The following is a 24,845-nucleotide window of genomic DNA, read 5'->3' on the forward strand; positions in this document are numbered from 1 at the left end:
TGATCATCACCAGCATTTCTGATCAGTATCCGTAAAAATGCACTGCAATAAGTGTTTGTTTTATTTTAAATGTCGTCCTAAAGCCTTTTTTTTTTTTTTTTTTTTTTAACTTGAGTTTATTGAACATATTTAAATTAAAAATAGAATGATTTAATGGTGATTCATTAGTGGGGGGAAGGACTTTCTTTGAACCAAATACCTATTGTATTTATAAGTGCTGGAAGTAAACCTAAAATATAATTTTTAAATTCAGAAAGTTATAAACTGCTAATATGATAAGCAAAATTGTATTTTTCTAGATTTATCATTCTAATCTAGTATTAAAATTTCTCTCAGTAAATTATCTTGTGCATTATATTTAACAAAGAAAGTTTAATGTTATGAGTTAGTTGTATATTATGTTGAGCTAATTTGCTGATTGAATTTTCATGCAGCAGATATGTATAAGCAATAAATTAGGTTTAAAAAACTGATTGAAACATTTTATTGTAAATATTGATGGATTTTGATGTTTATCTCATTTCTTTCAGTAACCAAATATATCTGTTTCAAAATCATGTGTGAATTAGTATTTTCATGCCTAATGTAACTGAACTGCAACTGTATTGGAAACAAAATTTGATGCTGCTGCAAGCAAAGAGCTATGTGAAAATGAGTGATATTTTTAAAGCAAAAGCTTAAATTAAAATTAAGAATGATCTATTGTACAAAATTATTTAAAAAAGTATTCTAGAAAGCGCATTTCAAAGCAAAGGCTTAATGCTTTCTTTTTCTGATAGAGGTTTATACATCAGTAGTTGAGTGGTTCAAGCAGTAGTATGGTAGAATTCGTTTTAACCGACAGTGGGACCTGTCTAATTCCATACCAGATATTTTTCTGGAAAATTAATCACATATATATTTCTGGAACTTACACAGTCTTGACATATGATGACATCTGTAGAAATTATAACATGCACAGTCTGAGAGTCATATTTTGATCTTTGATCTGCAATTAAATAAATATTGCAAATCATGCAGGTTATTTAAAATTAAAACTCGTAACATGTTGGTATGAGGGTATATAACATTGAATGTATTTAGAAGATCTGCCTTAGATTTAAAAAAAAATGCTGTATGTACAATGAAACTTCATATCTGTACTGACATAGATGAACATTTCTCAGGAAACTTAGGCTGCAGTTCTTTATGAACCTCTATCTGTTTAACTTTTCTGCTTTGCATGTTATCTTTATTTCAGTCTTTTCCTGAGATTTTCAAAGTGCATGCCCAATAATTTTGTATTGGAGAGAGACAGGAGCAAAATTGTCCATATCCATCCAAGTCTGCACCTTCTCTTCACTAATGCCAATCTTCTCTAAACATATAATTGAATCCAATATGCCAGACAGAGGTACTGGACATGTCTTAAAACCAAGACAATCTTTATCACCTGACTTGTCATCTACGAGCATAATCATAGGCCACAATTTTCACCAACAATTATATAAATCTTTATCACCTGACTTGTCATCTACAAGCATAATCATAGGCCACAATTTTCACCAACAATTATATAAAATAATGTTCTGTCCAGGTAAAAGCAAATATGGCATTTCTCAATGTGAATTATTTCTGAAAATTGTGGGCCCTACTTTAACGTTCATAGATCAACACATAAAAAGTATCGGTAGTTTTATCTTTATATTCTGGGTGATTCATTGGTTGGATAAGGCTTGTTAATTTAGATGGCGGAAACATAACAAATGTTTTCCATATTTATGTATTCAGATTGTTAACCATTACATGACAATGTAATGTAAAAATCTTGTAGACCTAAATTTCTAATTTTCAAAAGTTCCATTGTTTTGATATTGCCATTTACCTGGATGTCAATTATGAGGAATTTTATTCTAATTTTTTTTCTGGCAGTTGAATGAGCTGGTTGTATGAGGTATTTGCAGTTTTTCTCTATGTAATATAAACACATAGATAGAGAAATATAATCTATGTAATATAAACATATAATAATAACTTTTTTTTTAAATGAATTTTCCTTAAAAATGTTCTATAAATTTCCTTAAAATAAAGACATTCTTTGCGGATTTGCTTTGCCGAAACTAAATGTAGTGTTAATGTTATTCACTGTTTCATTATTACTTTTTTTACAGATGTTTTGACTTTGATGTTATTATTATAGATATGTGTTTGTTATCGTCTCTTTTATTTATCATTGTGATTACTATTTTATCTATGAATGTATTTCTCAGGGGCCATGAAAATATGGATGGAACAGTTGCATCGGAAGTTGGCTGTGAAACAAAGGATGATGAACTAGAAAGTAAAAAGGCTCAGGAAGTTATTGGTCTACTTTTAAGGGTAAGTTACTTTCTTTCCTTGATTCTTTTTAAGGCCAGTATTAGATTGTATAGTTTAGAAAATGTCTTTGTGGCCAATATCTTATACTGGCATTGAATATATTATTTTATAATATTATTTTCTTGAAAATCCTCTGCCGAGGCATTCTTTTCTTTAGACAAATACTTCCTTGTGTGGTTTGCCATAAACAAAGTGAACAAAATCAAAAAATAAATAAAATAATGTTAGTATGTGTTTGAAGTGTTGTGTTATAAATCACATTAAAATTAAATTATAAAAAAATCTGAAGGCTTTCAGATTTTATATTATGCTGAAAGGGGCTTTTTTAACATTTTATGTATTATATTAAATTTCATGTTCTTCGCACTTAAACCATAAACTTCAATTCAACAGCAATATCATAAAATAATGTAAAATGAACATATCTTTAGAATTTCTGATATACAGTCTCGGAATAATCACTCGCTGGAGATAAAAATATTTTTTCCCTTGTACAGTGTAGCCATTGCTCAATTTGAAATCATTGAGTTTTTAATAAATTTGTTAAAGTTTTATAAAGTATGAAATAGATAATAAAACAAGTTCAAATTTGGTCTTCCATATGCCCATATTCGAGAGGAGGACTGCATTATTCAAAATTTGATGCGTCTAGGTACAGTTGTTTTTTTGCATTGTAAGAAACATGCATATATTCATGCAGGTCCTTCATTTTTTAATTTATTTAAATGTAATGCACAGCGATAATATTTGGTGGCAAAAATTTGAAAAGTGAAACGCCGTTTATAGTGAACCAGTGCAAAATGCCAACGTTTTTTAGTATACATGGAATTGTACATAAACCATTCTCATGTGTACCATGCTTTATATTTAAACATCATTCCATCAGTTGCTGCTTACCAGCGACCGAATGATAAAGTTGTGGTAGTTTGACCTGGTTTGGATTTCAGGCAGTGGCATAGCTAGGGTAGGGCAAGGAGAGACGTCTGTTCCCGGGCGCAGCACCCAGGGGCCGTCAAATTGCTGTTACAAAAGTTTAAAATAAAGTGTTTTCCATTCTTTGTACACAGAAGGGGGCACAAAATCTTCAGTTGTCCCTGGGTGCTGAAAACCCTAGCTATGGCTCTGATTCCATGCGAGCATGCTGACTGCATGGGCATTTTCATGGTTTTTCAAATGAGTATTGTAGATATGAGCCTGTTTTCGTAGAAAGTTATCTACGAAGGCATCCCACCTTTTAGGCAGATAGCCCTAGTGTGCTTTACCATGATCAAAGAAAGCAAACCAGTCCATTGGCTGCAAAAATATAAATATTGGTCCTGTAGATCTTTTTGTCATAAAATTTCTTTTTTCTGAGAAAATTCTGTTTAGGTATTTTCGTATTATCCCATCGACCATGAAAGTTGGCTACCATCAAACCATGGTAGTTGACATAGATCCCATCAAAGTTAAGGCTATCGTTTATGTAGAGTTCTGCAGGAATAAATGCATTTTTATTGGTATTAAACCCGCTTTGTTGTTCCACTTTGTAGAAAGGTGTTAATTAATTTCTACTATTTTTTTAGGCATTTTGATTTTACCGGAAGCTTTGTTTAGAACATTTTGAGTACATTCTTCCCACAGTTAATTGTTGCAATCTATTCTTGTTTCATCATCCATATTCTGCTGACCATATTGTGTCCATCAATACATTTTTTGATGGTAGAATCACATAACTTTGAAAATAATCCTCTGCTTGCTGTTCTGTTAAAAGCAGGTCTCAGATTTCAGTCATTTCTTTCAAGAATGCAAGACAAATACAGCAATAATAGTCAATTTATATCTTTGTTCATAAAAACAAAAGGTGGTTTATCAAGAATCAAACAAAAGTGCAGATGTTATGAGTGTATGATACGCTTATCTGTAATTGTTACTAAATGATGCTGGCTGTTGATGGTCAATGGGATAATATGCAAGTACCACTTTTTGTTAACTAAAAATTTGACAGTGCCTATGAACCATTAGGATAGTTGTTTTTTGTCAATGAGTAGGTGACTTTTCATAGTGTAGATTTTGATATAGTATCAATCTTTCTTTTATTATGTTTTATAATCTATTCTTCTAGCCTGCTGTAAAATTTCATAAGCAGTTTAATTGACATATGCTGTATGCATGTGTATGATGATTTATTTATTTTTATTTTGCAGAAACCTGACGAGTCTAATGATGAAGTGTTGCAGCATGTTGATTTTTCTGTTGTTGGCAAAGCTGTGCAGGATATATCAAATTCTACTGTAACTGTTTCTATTGCATCAGCATCACCATTAAACATTTGCCATGTTTCTTTGACTGATGCAGGAATGTTGTTAGAATCTGGTGACATTATTTCACAGTCTTTAGATACTGCATCTTCATCAATACAGCTAGAAGATGGAACAACAGCATTTGTTCAAAGTTTTGAGCATGTAGATGAATCAGACAGTAGTGATGCTGCAACAAAATTTATTGATGGCCAAGCGGTTCAGTTGGAAGACGGAAGCACAGCATTTATCCATGCTGCACCTAGAGGTAATTCTTAATAATACTTAATTCCTGTAGTGCGTACATTGAAGTTCTCTTAATTATTTAAATGCATACATTTAAATTTTTATCAATTATTTAAATTAATTAACCATGTTTATGAACTTCATTCATTATTAACTTCTTTTACGTGAACTTGATTTAATTCAGAACTACTCTCATATACGCCCTCGCTTGGCAACAAATTTCTCAGCATGAAACTCCACGGTGCCATATTACTACCTAAATTTTTTGTCTCCATTTCGAACTTCAAGCCTAAAATGTCTGCAAAATCCACATTTTCAACACACAATTTAAGCTAAAAATCTGAAGCAAAAACAAAAAATTTAGATAGCAAAAACATAAAGTTTCTAACCAAAAATATTTGACAAGAATCCGTGTTCACAGCAATATGTTTTAACTTAAAAAAATCACAGAATTGCACAACCTATGCAACGAAGGAATCTATGAACTATGCACACCTTGCTTAAATAAATTAACATAACAATAAATTGCAAACAATACCATGCACACATACCATGTTTAAACTTTAGAAAAATCTACGAATTGCACAATCTAGGCATTGCTCACTAATCAACAAAATAAACTAATATTAATTACAAACAATTCAAAAAACAACAATAACGACAGAAATTCATGCTAAAAAGCAATGAACATAACATTCTACAAAATTAGAACAACAATAAAATAAAATGCACTTACCATGAACGAAAGCTTCTTCGAACAGCAGAAATATTAATTTCGAACATCACCAAAGCAGTTTCACCATAAATTTGTTGAAAGGATCTTCTTCCGTTTCAGAACAGCGATAGAAAAACGTATAAACCACCTAATAAAACTCAAAATCACATTTCCGATTTATAAGTAGGCAACGTATATTATATATGGAACAACGATAGAAAAACGTATAAACCACCAAATAAAACTCAAAATCACATTTCCATTTATAAGTAGGCTACATATATTATATATGAATGATGAGTTTTTTAGAACAATAAGTGAAGAAACTAACAAATATGCTATCAGTCTTCTGTCAGTGTTAGATTTGAAATCTACGTTAAGGTCTTTGAATGGCACAGGTTTGCATAAAAGCCATATAAAACCCTGCTATTGTCAGAAATGGGTTAAAATATTTGCTTTGAATTTAAGTCAAAAAAATAAGAGGTGTGACTATTAATATCTAGGACTGACATCACAGAATGAAACTGATCACTTGCCTGAGAGAGGTGCTGCTGGTATCCGGAGAGTAGTACATCTGCACATGCTCCCCTCAATGCGTGTCAGTTGTAGACACGGGCTTGGCTGGGAAAGAAATGTGGAAACATATCTGGTGAAGTGTTGTTGTGAAAGTGCTGAAATGGAACAAAGGTTGAACATCAAATTCTGCTTTAAACTTGGCAAAAGTGCGACAGAAACACATGCAATGCTGAAGCAAGTGTATGGTGAGCAAGCATTATCCTGTTCCCACACATTTGAATGGTATGGACGTTTTGGGGATGGCTGTGAAAGTGTTGAAGATGACGCCCGTGCCGGAAGGCTGATTTCCGTGCGTACACCTGAAACAATCGAGAAAGTTCACGAGCTTGTAACAGCGGATTGGTGACTGACTATTCGAATGCTGGCCATGAACTGAACATCGACAAAGAGGTGGTTTGCCAAATTCTGATGCAAGACCTAGGGAAACACAAGGTGTGTACCAGATTTGTCCCACACTGTTTATTGGACAATCAGAAGCAAGTCAGAGTAGACACATGTGGTGAACTCATCAACAACGCTAACCCTGCTTTCCTGGATTCAATAGTGATGGGTGACGAATCATGGTGCTATCAATATGACCCTGAAACCAAGAGACAGAGCACAGAATGGCGGTTTCCCAGCTCCCCCAAACAGAAAAAAATTCGACTTCAAAAATCAAAGTCATGTTAATCGCTTTCTTTGTTAGTGAAGGACCAATTCATCATGAATTTGTCCCACCAGGAACTAATGGTTACAGGACAGTTTTAAGCAGAAGTTGTTGTCCGACTCCAACAAAGAATTCACAGAGTACGTCCCCGTTTTCGACAGAATGGGAGTTGGTTTCTGTTGCATGACAACGCCCGCCCTCACATTGCATAGCCAGTGAAGAGGTTTTTGGCCAAGCATGAGTTCATGGTGCTGCATCATCCGCCATACTCCCTAGAAGACTTCTTTTTGTTTCCCAAACTCAAAACTGTGATAAAAAGGAACACGCTTTGTGGATGTCAAGAAGAACGTGATGTCAGCATTGAAGAGCCTTCCAAAAGAAGACTTTAAAAGTTGTTTCCACAACTTATACAGCCGAGCACAGAAGTGTATTACGGCAGATGGAGATTACTTCAAAACATAATAAAAGGTTAAGTTTTTCACATCATCTGTTCTGATGTTATTAGAGCAGTCCTGGAAATTACGTGTATGTTTGCACATCATGTTCGTTTTCTTTTCAGTATTGCAGTCAGTATATTAAAGAATATCTGCTAGTATGCTGTGTTATCAGAAATTTTTGAGCTAAAGTAGCAGAAGAATCAAAGCTTAACCTGCAATATTAGAGGTCAGGTGATTTTTTGTAAAAGTGTAGATAAGTGAACTAGCTCACTTGACCTGTGTCATCACAAATTCAGTCTCTGCAGTTTCAGTAAATTACAGATTGTTAATTCCATTCTTGGTTGTTTTTATTACATATATTAGTTTTGATGAAAATCTTAAAACCATATTCTTAATTTTCCATTGTTTCAATACTCATTTTTTTCTCTCTTTTAACTGACTCTCAGTTAATTTTACATCTATTGGTAGATGCTTTATACACATTTTATGATGTATTAATTTTTTTAAAGTAATGCAAGCAAATGATAGACAGAAGGAAATTCATAAAATCGCATAGACATAAATTTTAGATAAGGATGATCCACTGTAAAGTTTTTACTCAATATGTTTGTGAAGTGTTGTTGAGAAAATGAATATTTTGCTGTCATTACCTGTAGAAGGACTACAGCCTGTGCAGCTTGAGGATGGTACTATGGCTTACTTATCCCAGACTGGAGCTGATTTGTTTAACGGTGAAGCATCTGGATTGGATTTGGAACATCTAACAACTGTGCAGGTTTTTATTTCTGAAATTATTTCTTTTTTTAAATATCTTCTGTATATGTTTTTAGAACAAGAATCTTTGGCTTGAGATTGGTTTTTATATTTCAGGTGGGGGAAAATGATGCAAAAGAGCTCGATATCAAAATGGTAACTATGAAATTTATCATGTTCTTTAGTGTGTTAATGAATATATTGGATTAAATTAAAAAATATCTATTCAGTTTTACATCGAATTTAAACTGCTGTTGGATTTTAAGATCGGAAAAAATAATTAAAAGAATACCTCTCTCAAATTTAAGGCCAGTAAGATTTTTAAATTGGAAAAACAATAAATAAAAATGATTTTATAATAGCTCTTGAAATATATGCATTATAAAATCATTTTGCTTTTAATTATAAAATACTAGATTTCTGACAAGGGGAAATTAGCAGAAATGGGTTAAAATATTTGCTTTGATTTTAAGCCCAGTTTTATTGCTGAGAAATTTGAATAAAAAATATTTCTGTAATTCAGAGTAATACATATTTTATGTATTGTTTAGATAAATTTGTTGCTTCAATATTCAAATCAAACCTTAGAAATAATTTGCAGATTAACTAAAATACACTTAAAATTGCATAGTTTCAAAGTTATGTTATCTGCTTTACTAAAGAAGTTTATTCTCCATTAAAAAAATGCCTGCAGATAGAATTTTAGACAATAGATTGCAAAATACCGAAAATTTATGAGGTGAAAGAGTTTTTAGAATAATTTTTTATAGTTTTTAGAATACATTTTTACCAAGCCAGAGTATAAAGGTAATTTTATATATATATTTATTTATTTATTAATTTTCATATGGAGTTTTAACTTTAGTAAGCTAAATCTGAAACAGCAAAAGAATTTTTTCATCAACCTTAAAGTTTGACTTTATCAGAAAAAATGACATTAATTTCAAATTCTTATATTTCAGCATCTAATTTGACTTACTCAAAGTTTTGACTAACCAGAATTCAAATTACATATAGTCAAGATTCATATAATTGATAAATATAAAAAATCTGATATGTAAACCACATGACTTCCTTGTACGGAATATTAAATTATACGCATTTTTTCTTGCATTTCATTTAAACTTATTAGATTGAATTAAACCTACTTCGCCGACAGTGCATAAACCACAATAGAATAAATGCATTCTTTAAAATTCACTTTGTTTACCATAGCGACACTCTGGCGCTAGGTTTACTTAACAGTATTATATTTTGTTCATATTATAACTCAGAATGCACAAAATTTATATCATTTAAAGAATTATCTAATTGTTGCCACATGTTCTATTCAATTACTATAGTAAAGCTAGAACTATGTATAAAAGAAATTAAGCAAACAAAACAAAAAAAGAAAGTTTTTCACAGACGATTGAGTATTTCTCATTTATTTAATTCAGTTTTCACTTCGCGACAAGGCAAAAATACATAAAAACTCAAAATATCTGTATTAAAAATTACGAACTAAATCTTAAACGCTTCCTCGAAAAAATTCCAGAAGGATATAAGCATGATTTACATAATAAATGAAGGCGTTATCTTTGTTGTTGTGAAACTGAGTTTCTCTAGATTGGCAACAAATCCGCTACTCAGCTGTTTCAAATGTAAACAAGAGTGATGGCCGCCATCAAATTAGGCTTAGCAGCACTTAAACAATTTTAAAATTGTTGATAATTCTAAAAATATTGCATACAGATTTACTAAAGGCATAAAACCCTTAACCGAAAGATAAAAACAACATAATTCAATCATTTTTAAAGCAAAAAATGTACAATTTACAAACATATAAGAGTAAAGAAACAGATCACTGAGCCGGGTAACAGAGTGGATATATTTATATATGTTTGGCGCTGCCGATTGAAACCAAAATACGAGGTGCAAATCTACATGTTATAGCAGTCCGATATACAAAATTTCAACGTTCTGAGGCTACTTGTTTTTGAGTTATGCGAGATACGTTCGTACAGACGTCACGAAAAATTATCTTCGGAATTCATTTTAAAGCAGTTTTATAATTTTTTTGGAGGAAAAGAGTGTTTTATTCTGTCCTTACGTACAGATATCACGGAAATACATCGTTAAATTGCATTTGAAAGAGGTCAAAATGGGATATTTTCGTTGAAATATGCTGCCTAAAACTTTTCACGATTACAATACTTCCTTTTTACTTCGTACAAGGAAGTAAAAAGAAAAACTTTCCGTATCATTTGCATTTCCTTCCCCCCCCCTTTTTTTTTTTTTGGCAAAATAGGAGCATGTTTATTTCTCACGTAACATTTGCTAATGTATAAATTTTATTTAGATGAATGAATTTTAAACAAAGTTTACAATTTCCAACAAGAATGTAAAACTATATGGTTGATCTTTACATTATGGTAACTTGGCGTTTTTTTGGCGAAAATTTGCCTTCCAACTCTCCTACAGCAACCCTCTATTTTTTTTTTCCCGCCGCCATTTTGTCTTCACGAAGTAAAGACATGTTTCTTTTCTTTTTATCTACTGAACACTTCTTCCAACAATCTACTAGCCGAATTACACTTATGCTAGAAATTTTATCTAACAAAACTGCTTAATCATGACAAATATTCACTGCAAAATTGGGAAAAAGGTGCACAATACCATACTCCTTACACGTTTTTCAAAATAACGCATACACATAAACCATGTACACGTCGACTTATTTTTACTTAAAAAAACATCCCAGAATTGCACAAAAATGGCATTGCGCACACTCTTCACTATATCCATGTACACTGCTTTTTTCTCATAAATTAGAAAAATTTCACGAAAATGCATAACAATTTTCTGAATCTTTAAACCCGGTAAAAAGAACATATATAAAATTACCTGATCGCGAAAAAGTACATACCCTTTCCAAATATGAACATTTCCCCGTATAAAATAAATAAAATATCCAAAAACTTTTACCTCTACATTATCTATTATATTACAAACGTCACTAACTAATTCATACCTTTACTTCATTACAAATGGTTACAAATACTTAGTGTCAAATATTTAAATTATATCCATGCACGTTTACGCAAATTACTTTACTTCCACCTTACATTTAGAACAATGCATAAAAATAATATCCTCAAATAATTAAAAATACTAACTTTTTTAATTATTTGAGGATATTATTTTTATGTATGTATGTGTATATTTTTATAATATTATTTTTATTATATACTATTCTTCTTCAGAATCTTGATTACGTGTCTGATAAACTTTTCTTATTTCTGTTTCAGGATCTTTAAAATCATACTTATAGTTCACACCAAGGTACCAAGTAAAATAAATAACTTAATAAAACATCTTTGCTTCTGTCTCGCACAACCTTAAAGAAACACTTATTACCCCTTTCAATCCCACTAAATACGCATTTCGAATTCACTTTAGTTAGGGCCATGGGATCCAAAAGTTAACGAACACTGTTTCACACAACACAGAATAAAGGCAAATACAAAATTTCCAGATTTTTTCCCGATTTCCCCCCTTTTCCGATTAAAGAACCGTAATTCGTCCATTAATATCACATGACATATCACATGATCTCTCATTTCCCTCACACAAAATAATGCGTAATCGGAACTGAGTACTGCTCACATTATTACCAAAGTCCCAGGTAGTAACTTTTATCGCCTCCAAAATGTCGCCAAACTACCAGTTACCATATTGTAAAGATCAGCCAACTATATATTCTATTCTGAAAGAATTGTGCAATTTCTTTAAGTAAATTTGGAATGCAGTTAGAAATAGATCTGGTGCTGGTTTTTTTCTGCAGGGATTCTGAAGTGATTAACCCTTCAAGCATTAAATTAACCCTTCAAGCATTAAGGATTTAGCTTTGAAACTGTAAGGTTTCCAAAGATGGCATGAATAAGTGGTATTTTCCCGATTATACTTCCAAAATGGCTCTCTCACTTTGCACTTTGATTCTTTTTCTTCCAAATATACATCCAACCGAAATCAAATCCACCAGGAGCTGGCAGAATATTTCAATTGTAATGAATTGGAAAGCAGTCTTTCTTAGTGGAATTTTAAGCATAACACTTGGAGGGTTGAAAAACTTTACAATATTTATTGAAAGAAAGCCAAGAAATATATGCATTATAAAATTGGTTGATAGAGGGCCTCTTGTATTAAACATAAATGTTGGCACATAATCTATGGTAGAGATAGGAATAGTAACCTTAATAATCTATACAGCTTTGTGAAAAGTATGACTTTTATTGAATTCAAAATAAATTTCTCCCTCCCATCCTCCCAAAAAGCCGTGAATACAAAAGTTCACAAAAAGAATGCACATAATTTTTCTATGCGATAATTGTTCAGTAATCGATTACTGGTTGCAGATGACAGCATTCTATCAGTCTGAGCTCTTCACACCAGATGTAAACAAACCAAATAGCCATCAGGAGAAGAATGTTGGAACTTTTAAACTAGCATCTGTTTTGTAAATCTTTCTTTTCATGGCATATTCTTGAATGGCAGCATCATTTCAGTGCTTCAATAGTAGAAAAATGCAGTTTTATTTTTTGGTTTCTGGGATAGCTCGCTTTTTGAGTATTAAAGAAAATTCTGTATTTTGAGAATTTAATTGCTATTCTTCAGCATTTGGGAATTTCCAATCTGCAAGGGGATTCAAATATGAGTGGGGCTATTGGTGTTACAATCTACTATTAGTGAGAACTTGCTCTGTCATGTCTTGCAGTTGCAGTTGCGGGAGTGGAGAGCGAACAGCAACTGCCTCAGAACATGGAACAACATACTGGAATCAGATCTCTCATTTGAGAAAAAAGTTCAGTTGTCTGAAATGTAACAGAGACTCTTAAGCACAGTCTGGGGAAGAATGTGTCTCCACTGATGTGAGATGTGATGTGCTGATATGAGACTGATGTGAGAGAATATGTGGATCATTATCAGAGAACTTGCATTGATGCTTTCAGTTGGTGTTGGTAGTGTAGAAACCATTGTGAAAAATAAGTTTGTACTCTGACAAGGTGTATGCCCAGTGGATTACATGCACGTTGACCCATGAGAGCAAAGTCCTGTGCATGCAAACACTAGTTCTCTCCTTTAATAATTTGAGCTCACACGTAGCCAAGTGGTCAAGTCACTGAATACTGGTAGTTTGGTCCGAGGTTCAAATACCACAAATGGGCTGGATGCATAGGCGTTTTTCTAGAGTTCCTTTAGAAAGGTCCTCCACGAAAGCATCCTTTCCTTAGGCAGATAACCGAGGCGTTGCCATAATCTCATAATGCCAACCAAAGCTCTTGGATGCATTTTGGAAGTCTGTAATGGCCGTCAATGAAATGTGGGTTCACTAGTTCAACCCCTTGACCCAGGCTTAAGTCCTAACTTGCAGTCATGTATGTTGTTGCCACTATCTGTGTTCAAGAAAGAATTTACAGCCAACTGAAAAACTTTAAAAGACTTGAAAATGCTTCCAAAATGTTGATAAAAATGTGTCACTCTGCACAGAAGTACACTGCAGAGGATATGTTCATCTTTTATTCTCAGTAAGGGTTTTGGTAAAAAAAAAAAAAAAAAAAAAAAAAAGGAGAGAGAGAGAGAGAGAGAGCAGTCCCAGTTATATTTGAGCCACCTAGTATAGTCTCTTCCTTTTTTTTACTATAAGCAGCTGAAAATATTGAAGGTAAAATTACTGGATTCTCACTAATTCACAGTGTTAATTCTTCTCACTGATTCATAATAATGTCATTTCATAGCTACTTAGGTGAAATATACATTTGGCATTTTTGGTGCATTATTACATCTGTCAGCTCATTAACTGAAATGTACTATCAAAAGTTTTACATGAAATTCTCTCTCTTTAAAGCTTTAGTTGATAGCTACCAAAAACAAGTTAAAAGAAGAAATGGATTATGAAAAGACGCTGAGCATAGAACAAATGCAGTTTTCAATGACATGAGTATTTGGAACAAGCCTAAAAAAGAATAATTTATTAATAGTGATAATTAAACATTAGAAGTTTATTGTAATGTAACATTATGCAGTACTTGTGTATACTGTTTCTGGAGTCAGAAATGGTGTAAATATATGACTTTTGTTTTTATTGCTTTAGGAGGACAACTTTAGTCAGGTGAGCACCACACGCACACTAGAAAAGGCCTTCCGTTGTCCATATGCAGATTGTCATAGGCTGTATACTACATTGCATCATTTAAGGGTAAGAATTAATTTCTATGAATGTATATACGAGGCGTATTCGAAAACTAAGTACTGTTTTGGAAAAAAAAAATAGTAAAACAATTTTTTCAAATCCAGTTTTATTTTTACATGAAAATACATGTCTTAAACTATTTTTCAACATAGTTTCCACCTATGATCAAACACTTGTCATAGTGGGTGACCAGTTTTTGTATACCATCCTCAAAGAAACTTCCCGCCAGTTTCGATAACCACGACTTCACAGCATTTTTCGTGTCATCGTCAGATCCAAAGCGCTTGCCATCAAGCTCGCACTTCATGTGCAGGAACAATTTCGAACAAAACAGTATGTGAAATTCGGGGAAAGCCTCTGAAAGAGTTGTCATTGTGAAGCGTCTGTTCTCATGCATTGCTTCATCAACTTTACGTACCAAATCATCGGTGACAACAGAAGGCAGACCACTCCGAGCCTCGGCATGGACATTTGTTCGACCTGCATTAAACAATCTTACCCACTTTCTCACCATTCCATCACTTATCGCGTATTCACCGTAAACTTCTGTCACTTGATGATAAATTTCGGCCGGTTTAACATTCCTCGCGTTCAAAAATTTAATCACGGCCCGAATCTCACAGTCAGCGGGAGAACTAATTGTCTTAAACATTTTGAATGTGCACAGCAAACTGAAAACACAACATAGAGCAACCAAAATGGTGACAATTGAAAGTCAGTGAACAAGAAAGACTAGTGCGCATGCGTGGGACGCCTACCACAGCGCTGCGACGGCGCTAGAATGAAACGGTTTCCGAATACGCTACGTATATTATGAATTATTAGGCATTTTATATACCAATCAACAAAATTGCACTTGTATTCTTCATTACGAAAGCAGAATTTAGGATATATGTTAGAATATAGCGTTGCTGCAAAATACTTTTTTTGATATAAAACTTAAATTTTTTTGAAATGGCATGTTGATTTTTTTTTTTTTTTTTTTTTTTTTTTTTTTTTTTCTTTCCTATAGTTCGATTTTACACCTCAAATTATGCCTTTGCTAAAGCACCAAGTTTTGTAAAAATTGCATGAGTAATTTTTTTTTTTTAAATTGTCTTTCACAATTTTAGCTTAGTAATAATTTATAGTATTTATTAGATACTGATAAACTGAATTTAGTATATACTTGATAATGTTTTTAAAATTTTCTTGCTATCTTTTATGATGTGAAATTTAGGTTTAATCCAATCAAAATTAATTTTCTTTTCTTTCTTTTTTTTTTTTTTGGTGTGTCTTGTATGTGTGTTTAAAAATTTTTTACATTCAAAAGAGCAATAGAATTTTGATTATCCAAGATACCTAGAATTGTTGCCACCTCAGGTAATTGTAAAGTTGATTAATAGAGACTTATTTTAGATCATAACAATTTATTTTTGAGCAAGATTTTCTGGAATTGTTTATTTAAAATTCTTGTTTACAGTTATTATTATTATTTTGATAAACTGTTTTATTACTAGATAAAATTTGTTTCTCTCAACCAAATAATGCATATAAAATTTTGTTTCACAAGATAAATATTCATGAAAAAACTGAAATAAACCCCATCAAAATTAGTGCAAGTAGTAAAGTTTTATCGAATTTCTTGCAGGCATTTTTATGAGATGTGAATTTTAATTTGGAAAAGGTTATCCTTTTTTTATGACAGTCCTTGTAACTGTATTAGCTTCCATTTTTGAATGGTCAGTTTTTGATCAACAAAATATCCATAAGAGAAGCATCTAGACATTTCTCAAAGTATCAAAAAGCTTTGCTTAAAGTTTCTCACTACCAGTGATCAAGCAGTAAAAGCACTGATTGTTGGTAGTGGGAAGCAGGTTCAAATCCTGGTGAATCAGGTGGCAGCATATAAGGTATGAATATGAGCCAGTTTCCTTTAAAGTATTGTTCATGAAGCATCCTTGCCCTGGCAAATTCCTATTATCTGCTTTGCCATATTTAAAATAAAACGAAATCAAGGACTCAGAATGGCTAATTTTCATACTGTCAGTTTTGTAGTTATACTCAGCATTGCTTTCATCACTGCAGTTTTTATTGTTCCACAAATGATTTCTACATCACTCAAAACTTGAAAACTTTTTTCTAGATTTTCTATAGTTATCCATTCTGAAGCATCATCTTGAGTGATATCTTTGCATTCTTTAATCCGTTGAGACAGCTAAATGAATTCATTGTTAGTTTAATGTTGCATTCATTTTTAATACACATAAACCACATCTTTTACCTAATGCAAAATAATAAGTTCATTAAAAAAACTATAATTGATGAGAAAGCGAAAGATCAATCGTTGGCAACGGAATCCAAGAATGTTACCAATTTTTGCAGCATCCTTTCCAGCATTACTGCATTTTCCCAGTGACTTCTTTAAACTGATAGTCAATTAACACAGACCTCTGTAAATAAAGGCCTGGTTAACAGAGGTTCTGCTGTGCTTGAAAAGGAGATGGAACTACTTTTAAATAAGACTATAATAAGGCCTATACTTACCTAAGTCTCTGAAACCCATACTTCAACAAAGGTACATGAAAGTTATCTAGTTATTTTTCAGAGGAAAAGTTCTAAGAAAAATGGTTGGTGCTTTAAACATTGATGGCCTGTGGCAACACGATAATGAATTAAATTAATTACACAAATAAAGTATTGTTATCAAATATCTTAAGGTAACTATATGAAAGTTGTTAGTAACATTTGCCAAATGAATTCCTTTCTTTAATATTTAAAATTATTAACTAAAAGCTATAAGAAAATGATTCAAAGGAAGTCTCATACTTTCGTGGTTAGATAGCATCAGTAATGACATAAGCGTTATTAAAGTACCAATGGAAAAACTGGCTGAATGGAAAAACATTCTAAGGAGTCTTATGTTGGCTTGGGCTGTTGTACCAATGGAAGAAGAATAAGAATTAATTAATCATAAAAAAATTGTCATCGTCTAGTTTCATGCAAATCTAAATTTTAGTTTTAGAGGGATGGAGTGCAACATGTATTAATAAATTACTTTAGTGATTTCTTCCTGGTACCTATAACTTTTATATTTATGTATAAATGTAATTTAGCTATAAACCTTAAAAACTGAAGTTTTAATTTAATGAAGTACAATTACCTAAGTTAAATGGCATTTAAAAAGAAAATTTAAGAAAAAATTCCTGTTGCATATTGGAGGTCTGAGCTTGTCGGTAAACATATAATACAAAAGTAAAACATGACATATTAAAACTTGAAAAATTTTATAAGCATCTTAATTACTTACCTATATCCTTGATTATTAGAATTGCAATCTTATTAAAGAATTTAAAACTCATGTGTAATATAAGTTATTTTGATTATTACAAAATGATTTCAAATTCTTTATTGATTGTGCCTGTTAAAAAGCATTTAAATTAAAATTGAAATAAAAAATTTCCTAAATAGCATATCAGTCTTTTTGTATATGTTACTTCATATTATAACAATAAAAGGTACATATAACTCTGGCATTCATGAAAGTTGGCTACTATTGAACCATAGAAGTTGGCAGAGATACCACCAGCATTGTGTCAGTTGTTTCTGCAGAATTCTGAAGGAATTGACACCTTTTTATTAAATAAACAATTAGTATTCAACTCGCTTCATTTTTGCTTTTCGAAAAAAGGTTATCAGTTTCTGCAGTTTTGTTAGACCTGCTGATTTTACTGGAAGTTCTGGTATGAATACAGAATTCCTGCAGATAATTGATCCAACCTATTACTGTATTGTATGCATATCAACTATACCATGTCCAACCATATCAAGTCAGCAATACTATGCCCATTAAAGACTTCTTTTGGATGCTTCCATAATTTCCATTCATTATTTCATGCTTCATTTTATGAAGGGAATCATGAAAGGAATAATCTGTGGTTTATCTGTAGAAAATAAGTCCCAAATTTATATATATATATATATATATCTTTTTTTCAAAATGCAAGGAAAAATACAGCAGTAATAGTTAATGTATAGCCTGATTCATAAAAACAAAAGCTAGCTCATACAGAATCATTTGGGGTTTACAGTAAACAAAAATGCTGATGTTATGAATGTGTTATGTCATGCTTGCCTATAATTGGTGCTAAATTGCGCTGTTTGACAACAGCTTTATGGTTGATGGAATAATACAGAAGTAACCATAAAAGCTTCCAAATTTTGGTCTACTTGCAAGTATATTTTGATTTCTGGGCTAACTTGCATATTCTATATATTTTATTATTGAATTATTATTATACTTTCAGGTCCATGAGAGGTCTCACACTGGTGATAGGCCTTTTAAATGTACTATTATGGGATGTGGTAAAGCTTTTGCAACAGGTTATGGATTAAAAAGTCACACACGAGTTCATACTGGGGAAACTCCTTATAAATGTCCAGTGGATACTTGTCAGAAAGCTTTCAAAACTTCTGGTGATTTACAAAAGCATGTTAGAACACATACTGGTAATTTTTAAACCATTTTATAAATTTTATTGAGTAAATGTTTTGTGTATATGAAGGCTAATTAACATCACATTTAATTTGCAAATTATTCTTAAGTATGTCTAATCTTCTGTCGTGAAGAGGCATAATGAGAACAGTAAATTAGGAGAAGTTTTGCAGTCTATATGATTTTCAAGATACAGTCAAAAGTCTTTAATCTGGACGTCCATAATCCGGAACGATCTATAATCCGACCTCAAGGCTACAAGCTTTCTGCACATGCGTAAACGCATAATACTTTTACACATGCGTGTTTAATGTATAAAGGATGGTATAAGCTAAGCTAAAATTATTTAATTATCTATTTCAGTTAATGTTGCAGATTGCGTTGCTCCTTAATCTTCAAATTGGATCTGGCTTATTATTTTTTGCAGATTAGTAGAGCAATTTTATAAAAGTAAGCTTGAACTTTCGATTATGTCAAAAAGAATTTCCGATTCTGGAGCTGCCAAAGGATCTACAAAGCGAAAGCATGTTTCGATGTCCATCAAACAAAAAGTGGAATTGCTGCAAAAAATGTATAAAGGCATATCTTTTGTTTCTCTAAGCATTCCGAAATTTGTTTATCAATTTCATGCTGTTCTGTCGGGGTAGGGGGGACATCGCCGCACGCAATGAACTGGAAGTTGATCTGTCAGCACTATCCTTATCTTCAGGGCAGATGTTTTATATTATTTGGCTTATAATTCCTTACTAAATGTAGTATTTCATCTCGATGTACTCCGTCTTTGATATGATTTAAATCAAATTTATCCTCATTATGAATATCACGAATACACATCAAATAGTTTTCTGGTTGCAATTTTCTAATTTCGACTATGTGTAATGTATGCTTTACGCATGTGCACGTTGAAATAAATGTCCAGTAAAGTAAACAAATAAATATTAAGCTTTTTTTTTTTGTAAATTTTGGTACCCTTTAGATCATAATTGCTCTTTATTTCATAAATTACAGTTTCATATTTCTAATTTTATAATTTTTGCATGACATCTTACCAGATTTAAATTGAATATCTATAATCCGGAATCGCCGAAGTCCCGACAAGTCCGGATTAAAGACTTTTGACTGTATCCATTTTGTATATATTAAGAATGCTATAATGATTTACTATTATTCTTTTTAGATCTGTCCTTGCTTAGTATATAGCAATCTAAACTGTGGCTTGTGAGCCACTTGCAGCCCTTTGCCTTCATAAATGCAATTTGCATTTATGAAGTAGTTAAATTACAGTAGTTTAATTGTCAAAATAATTTCATTTTGAATGCAAGTCATGAAGTTATAATGACTTGTTTCTTTGGTAATCACTAATTTGTTAAATTATATTAGGTATGCAATAACATACTTACGTAACATATTCAATATACTTACATACTTACTGTTTCATACTTACAAAACAGAACATGGTAACAAAGTATACAAATATAAAAGTAATTTTAAAAAATGCTCCCTATTTTTTTTTAAGCTAATTTTATTTCAGATACATATTCTTCTGATTTCAGTTTATTTTTACTAAAACCAGACAGTGGTTGTAAAGGGAGAGGTTTAAAGGTTAATTAGTTTGAGTACGGCAAAGCATACATGTGCTATCTGCTTAATTAAAGGATTGCTTTCCGTGGAGTACTTTCTAGAGCAGTGGTCTCCAAAGTAGGTTATGCATACCCCAAGAGAGTGCACATTGTGATACTTGGTGATATGCCAGAAAAAGTAGGCTCACTATCACTTGTGAGTATATGATCTTGTATGCTTGAGTATAAGGTTTAATCATTGGTAACTATATCTGGTTTCTCTAATCCCTGGGGAGCTTAACATCATAAATGCACTAAGCTTTAAAGTGGATATTATATTATGTTTATCATATAATATTATGATATATATTATATGGAATACAACTTAGAATTCTTTTCGTCTTTTGGGTGTATGGTCAAAAAAATTTTGTTCTAGAAGGTGATAAAGGAAACCAGAAGAAAATGCTTGGTTTTCTATTTGAAAGAACATTCAGTTGCATTGTACAGTAGTTTCAAATTTGTATTTTATTGAAACATGCAGTAGAACTTCAATTATCCAAGTTTTGATTAACTGAGGTTCCATTTTATGAGCCTTTTGTAACAAATTAAAAAACATATTAAAATAGCCTCACTCAAAAGAAAATCAATCTGTAGACTGTAGCAGTCATTCAAACCACGAAATAAGAACCATATCATTTCCACATTTGATTTTGGCAGCCTCAATTCTTGCAGTTTGAATGAATAATCAGTTGGTTGTTAGTTTTCATATTGGCACCAGAGTACATAACTAGTTGTGCGACAACATAGCAACTTGAGGGACTTTGTGTGTGGGTGTTCTAATGAATTCTTGTTGAGCAATGACTGGTAGAAGAAAATTTGTGGTTTTATCAGTAGAAGAAAAACTTGCTGCTATTAACAGGCTAGATCATATGAAATGAGTGACTAGTGATTTAGACACTAGATACTGGCAAAGTCGCAGCTGAAGAAGGGAAAAAGATGAAATTGAAAAAGGGGCAACTTAGCCTGCACACATGACTGTAGATAACATTGCAAAGAAAACAAGAAAATTGGAAGGTATAAATTTTCCCCTTGGATTAGGATACGTGGTTTAGTCTTCACAGCTGGTGAATTGAGGGAAATATTTCTAAGGTCAGCTTTAGATGCAAAACATTTATCTTTGGAAGGGAAAAAAAGTGGTAAATATTTGAGTTTATTAAGTTTTGACTGAAATAAGAGCTATAGGGTGTATCAAATAATAAAATCATTTAACAGCTTTTCTTCTTGAACAAAATGATATATTACAACCTATATTTACAAAAAATTAAAAAGGGCCCCTTACCGTGCCTGATAATCGAAAGTGTGTGTAGGGGGGGTGATTCTTGCTATCATAGCATGAAGCATACTCTTTTTTATATATTATCTAAAGCATAAAATATAATACCTTCAAAAATGCAACATAATTTTTCAGCTGAGTCGTAGTGTTTCATTTGAATTTCTTTAAAAATATTTTTTTGCCTGAGTAACATCTCCTTGTAACATTATACTAGCTCAGTTACGGCATGATACGGTTTCTGCATGCAGCAATGCATGCAAATTTGCTAAAATTTTTCATAAAATAATAATATTGAATTTAAATCACTTTAAAAATCTTTTTACCCATATTTGACATAAGTATATTCAGCTGGGTGGCATCATCAAAGTGCAAAAAACATAAATTTTATTTTCTAATTTTAAATTTCTAGCAAAATTTAAAAAGTTTTTTCGCCTTCAGACTTGCATAACTGTACTCAAGCACCCATCTCTATAGATGCACATCAAAAGTTCGCAAAAATAGATGGGGGGGATTAACTATTGGCAGCTACCTGGGAAAAAATGTCATAGAGGGCCACTGATATGAAATATGTATACCAAAATTCAGGATTTCACTCTAGATTTTTTTGAAGTCTCAATTTTGTTTCCTAAGAGTCTGTAAGTTACAATTCATTCAAAATTTTTACCACAATTTAAATTATTTTATATACCGCCCCTCAAAGGGTTAAACTTTGTGATATATGTGAAACTTATTTGAAAAATATACTTTCGAATTTCAATAAATCACAATGATAGATAAGTGAAACTGAATGTTGGAATGCAGAATTTTGAATCTGTTAATTTTTTCTAAATAAGTCAATTTTTTCTTTAACTGGAAACTTTTTTCTTCAAACCCTTCAGTTTGAGTTTTTCAGAGTTCAACTTTTAAAGATTTTCTTCCTAATTAAATTGTTTTTTCCACCCAGGAGAAAGACCATTTAAATGCCCCTTTAATGGATGTGATCGTGCTTTTACAACGTCAAACATCAGGAAGGTTCACATCAGGACTCATACTGGCGAAAGGCCTTATATGTGTAAAGAAGAAGGTTGTGGAAGAGCATTTGCTAGTGCTACAAATTACAAGAACCATATAAGAATACACACAGGTTTGTTAAATATCTTTTCATATCGTCATTTATTTCTTGCATTATTATTGCTTTAAACCGAATGAAAAGTTGGTAATAGTGATGCTTTTATTTAACATTGATAACTGATCAGTTTTGCATAAACAAATTCAATTTTTCGATTGAAAATTTTTTGGAAACTTATTTTACATTCAGTTTTAACCAAAGGAGTAAAAGGTAGATGGGAATATTGTAGCCAGTTCTCTAATTTGGTTTAAATTCAGAATATGAAATGAATATGGAACATGAAAGCTGATAAAATTATACTTTTCATATGTTTTTATATTTTGTCATTGTAATTGCATGTCATTGACTTATAAATTATGATTAATTTATTGTTATATCGTATTAAAATCTAAACCAACAAGATATCTTCATATATATATTATTTTCGATTGGAAAAATTTGTAGTGTTGTATTACTTATAAACTTTATAAATATTACCAAAAGAAATATTCTAGAAATTTGTTAGCTATTAAGTGTAAAGAAATTGTAATGTTCCTTACAATTACAAACTTAACCCTCTGTGTATGGTTCAATTTTCGTGCTTTCCTGTTCTGAATTACAGGATAAATTTTTTACAATATATGAGTTTGAATTGCTTTGTGCGATTTCAAATTATGCAGTACATGCAATTTTGAGCAGATTTTGCTACATTTGAGTTGCCCGTGGAAATCGCGGGATGAGCAGCCAGAGGGTTAATTTATTAAATAGTGTTTGTGCTGAAACATTTTTAGCAAGTCATTCATTTTAAGCCTTTAACATTTATTCTTTACAGGTGAAAAGCCTTATGTGTGTGCTGTTTCTGGCTGTAGCAAAAGGTTTACAGAATATTCTAGCCTTTATAAGCACCATGTTGTACATACTCACTCAAAGCCTTATATGTGTAATCTTTGTGGAAAAAATTATAGACAAACTTCTACTCTAGCCATGCACAAAAGAACTGCTCATGGAATATTTGATCAGAGTGAAAACGATGCAACTTCTCCTACATCCGAGGAAAAGAATTGTAGAAATAATGGTTTGTATTTAAAAAAAAAGTTGTCCTTTTTATTAATTTTAAAACTTTTTATCAGTTTTGTGGAACTGAAAAATAAATTATTTGAATTATCAATTAGATTCTGATAAGAAAGCAGAAGAGCCTTTAGAAGTGAAAAATGAACCTCGGGATTCTGAACGAAAGCCAGAACAGAAAAGTATTCTGAAAAGTGCCAATATTCAACATGTAAGTGATTTAGCTTCTCCATAACACAGAATGAAAATATATTGGATGCATTTGTAAGAAAATAGTTTTATGCATGAAATGTTAATAAAATGAGAGTCAACCACTAAATAACAAATTTTATTCTAAAGTACTTGAAAAAGAGCACAGAATGAAAAAAAAGCCCTTTTCTATTTCCCTTCAGCAGTATGCATAGGGGTCATATCTATAAAGCAGCCTGCACTAGATTAAATTGGCTCTAATTTCTTCATGTTTGAAGTGCCCATAAATTTTGAAGATGCGTTCGAAATATTAATGTTACTAATCGATGCAATATTTTTAATAGTTTTTGCCAGTTGAACTGGTTGTAACTAGTTTCTGCGTCTGGCATAGTTTAAAACTTTTTTATGCTGCCATATTTTGGTTCTGGTTAGTATGCAATTAGTAATTCAGAAACTGTTTTATAGAAAAGTTCACGATTTTATGCTGTTAAATGCTGAGTTAAATATTTTATATTATTCTTATTTTAGAGTTCTTCTGAAGCGGCTGTAGCTGTAAATAAATCATTTCCAACTATTGTTACACTGCAAGGAGAAAATTCAAGTCAGATACTCCAGGAGGTAATATTATAAGTCATTAAACTTCATTTTATTTAACATTAAACTTCATTTAATTTTTTAGAAAGAAGTATAAAAAAAATTACAGCTTAAGCAGTTGATCAAATTTATATAATATCTGTGACTGTTTGCATATATAGTAGAAAAGGAAATCTTTCCACCTAAAATCCAACAATGCTTGAAATCTGCACAGCCTCTCGGATGCAGGTGAAATTAACAGCTAATAAGGCCAAAAATTTTTTAAAGTTTAGAATTAAAAATACATTGTAAATGACATTATG

At 31.8% G+C, this 24,845-nt stretch overlaps 1 protein-coding gene across 2 annotated transcripts in view; it reads left to right on the plus strand.

Moving 5' to 3' along the window:
- LOC118190633 (uncharacterized) overlaps positions 1 to 24,845 on the plus strand; it is a 35,078-nt gene that overhangs the window by 1,345 nt on the left and 8,888 nt on the right. For both annotated transcript variants that reach the window (XM_035361381.2, XM_035361382.2), the window contains exons 2-11: positions 2,250 to 2,358; positions 4,542 to 4,902; positions 7,911 to 8,029; positions 8,125 to 8,163; positions 14,141 to 14,245; positions 18,526 to 18,727; positions 22,549 to 22,728; positions 23,525 to 23,767; positions 23,865 to 23,971; positions 24,478 to 24,567. In XM_035361381.2, coding sequence (XP_035217272.1) covers positions 2,250 to 2,358; positions 4,542 to 4,902; positions 7,911 to 8,029; positions 8,125 to 8,163; positions 14,141 to 14,245; positions 18,526 to 18,727; positions 22,549 to 22,728; positions 23,525 to 23,767; positions 23,865 to 23,971; positions 24,478 to 24,567 — 1,555 coding nt within the window. The remainder of the gene's footprint in view (positions 1 to 2,249; positions 2,359 to 4,541; positions 4,903 to 7,910; positions 8,030 to 8,124; positions 8,164 to 14,140; positions 14,246 to 18,525; positions 18,728 to 22,548; positions 22,729 to 23,524; positions 23,768 to 23,864; positions 23,972 to 24,477; positions 24,568 to 24,845) is intronic.

This window comes from Stegodyphus dumicola, chromosome 11, assembly GCF_044657685.1.
Source record: "Stegodyphus dumicola isolate Sdum_Otavi_A_Nest chromosome 11, ASM4465768v1".
NCBI classification, from domain to species: Eukaryota; Metazoa; Arthropoda; class Arachnida; order Araneae; family Eresidae; genus Stegodyphus; species Stegodyphus dumicola.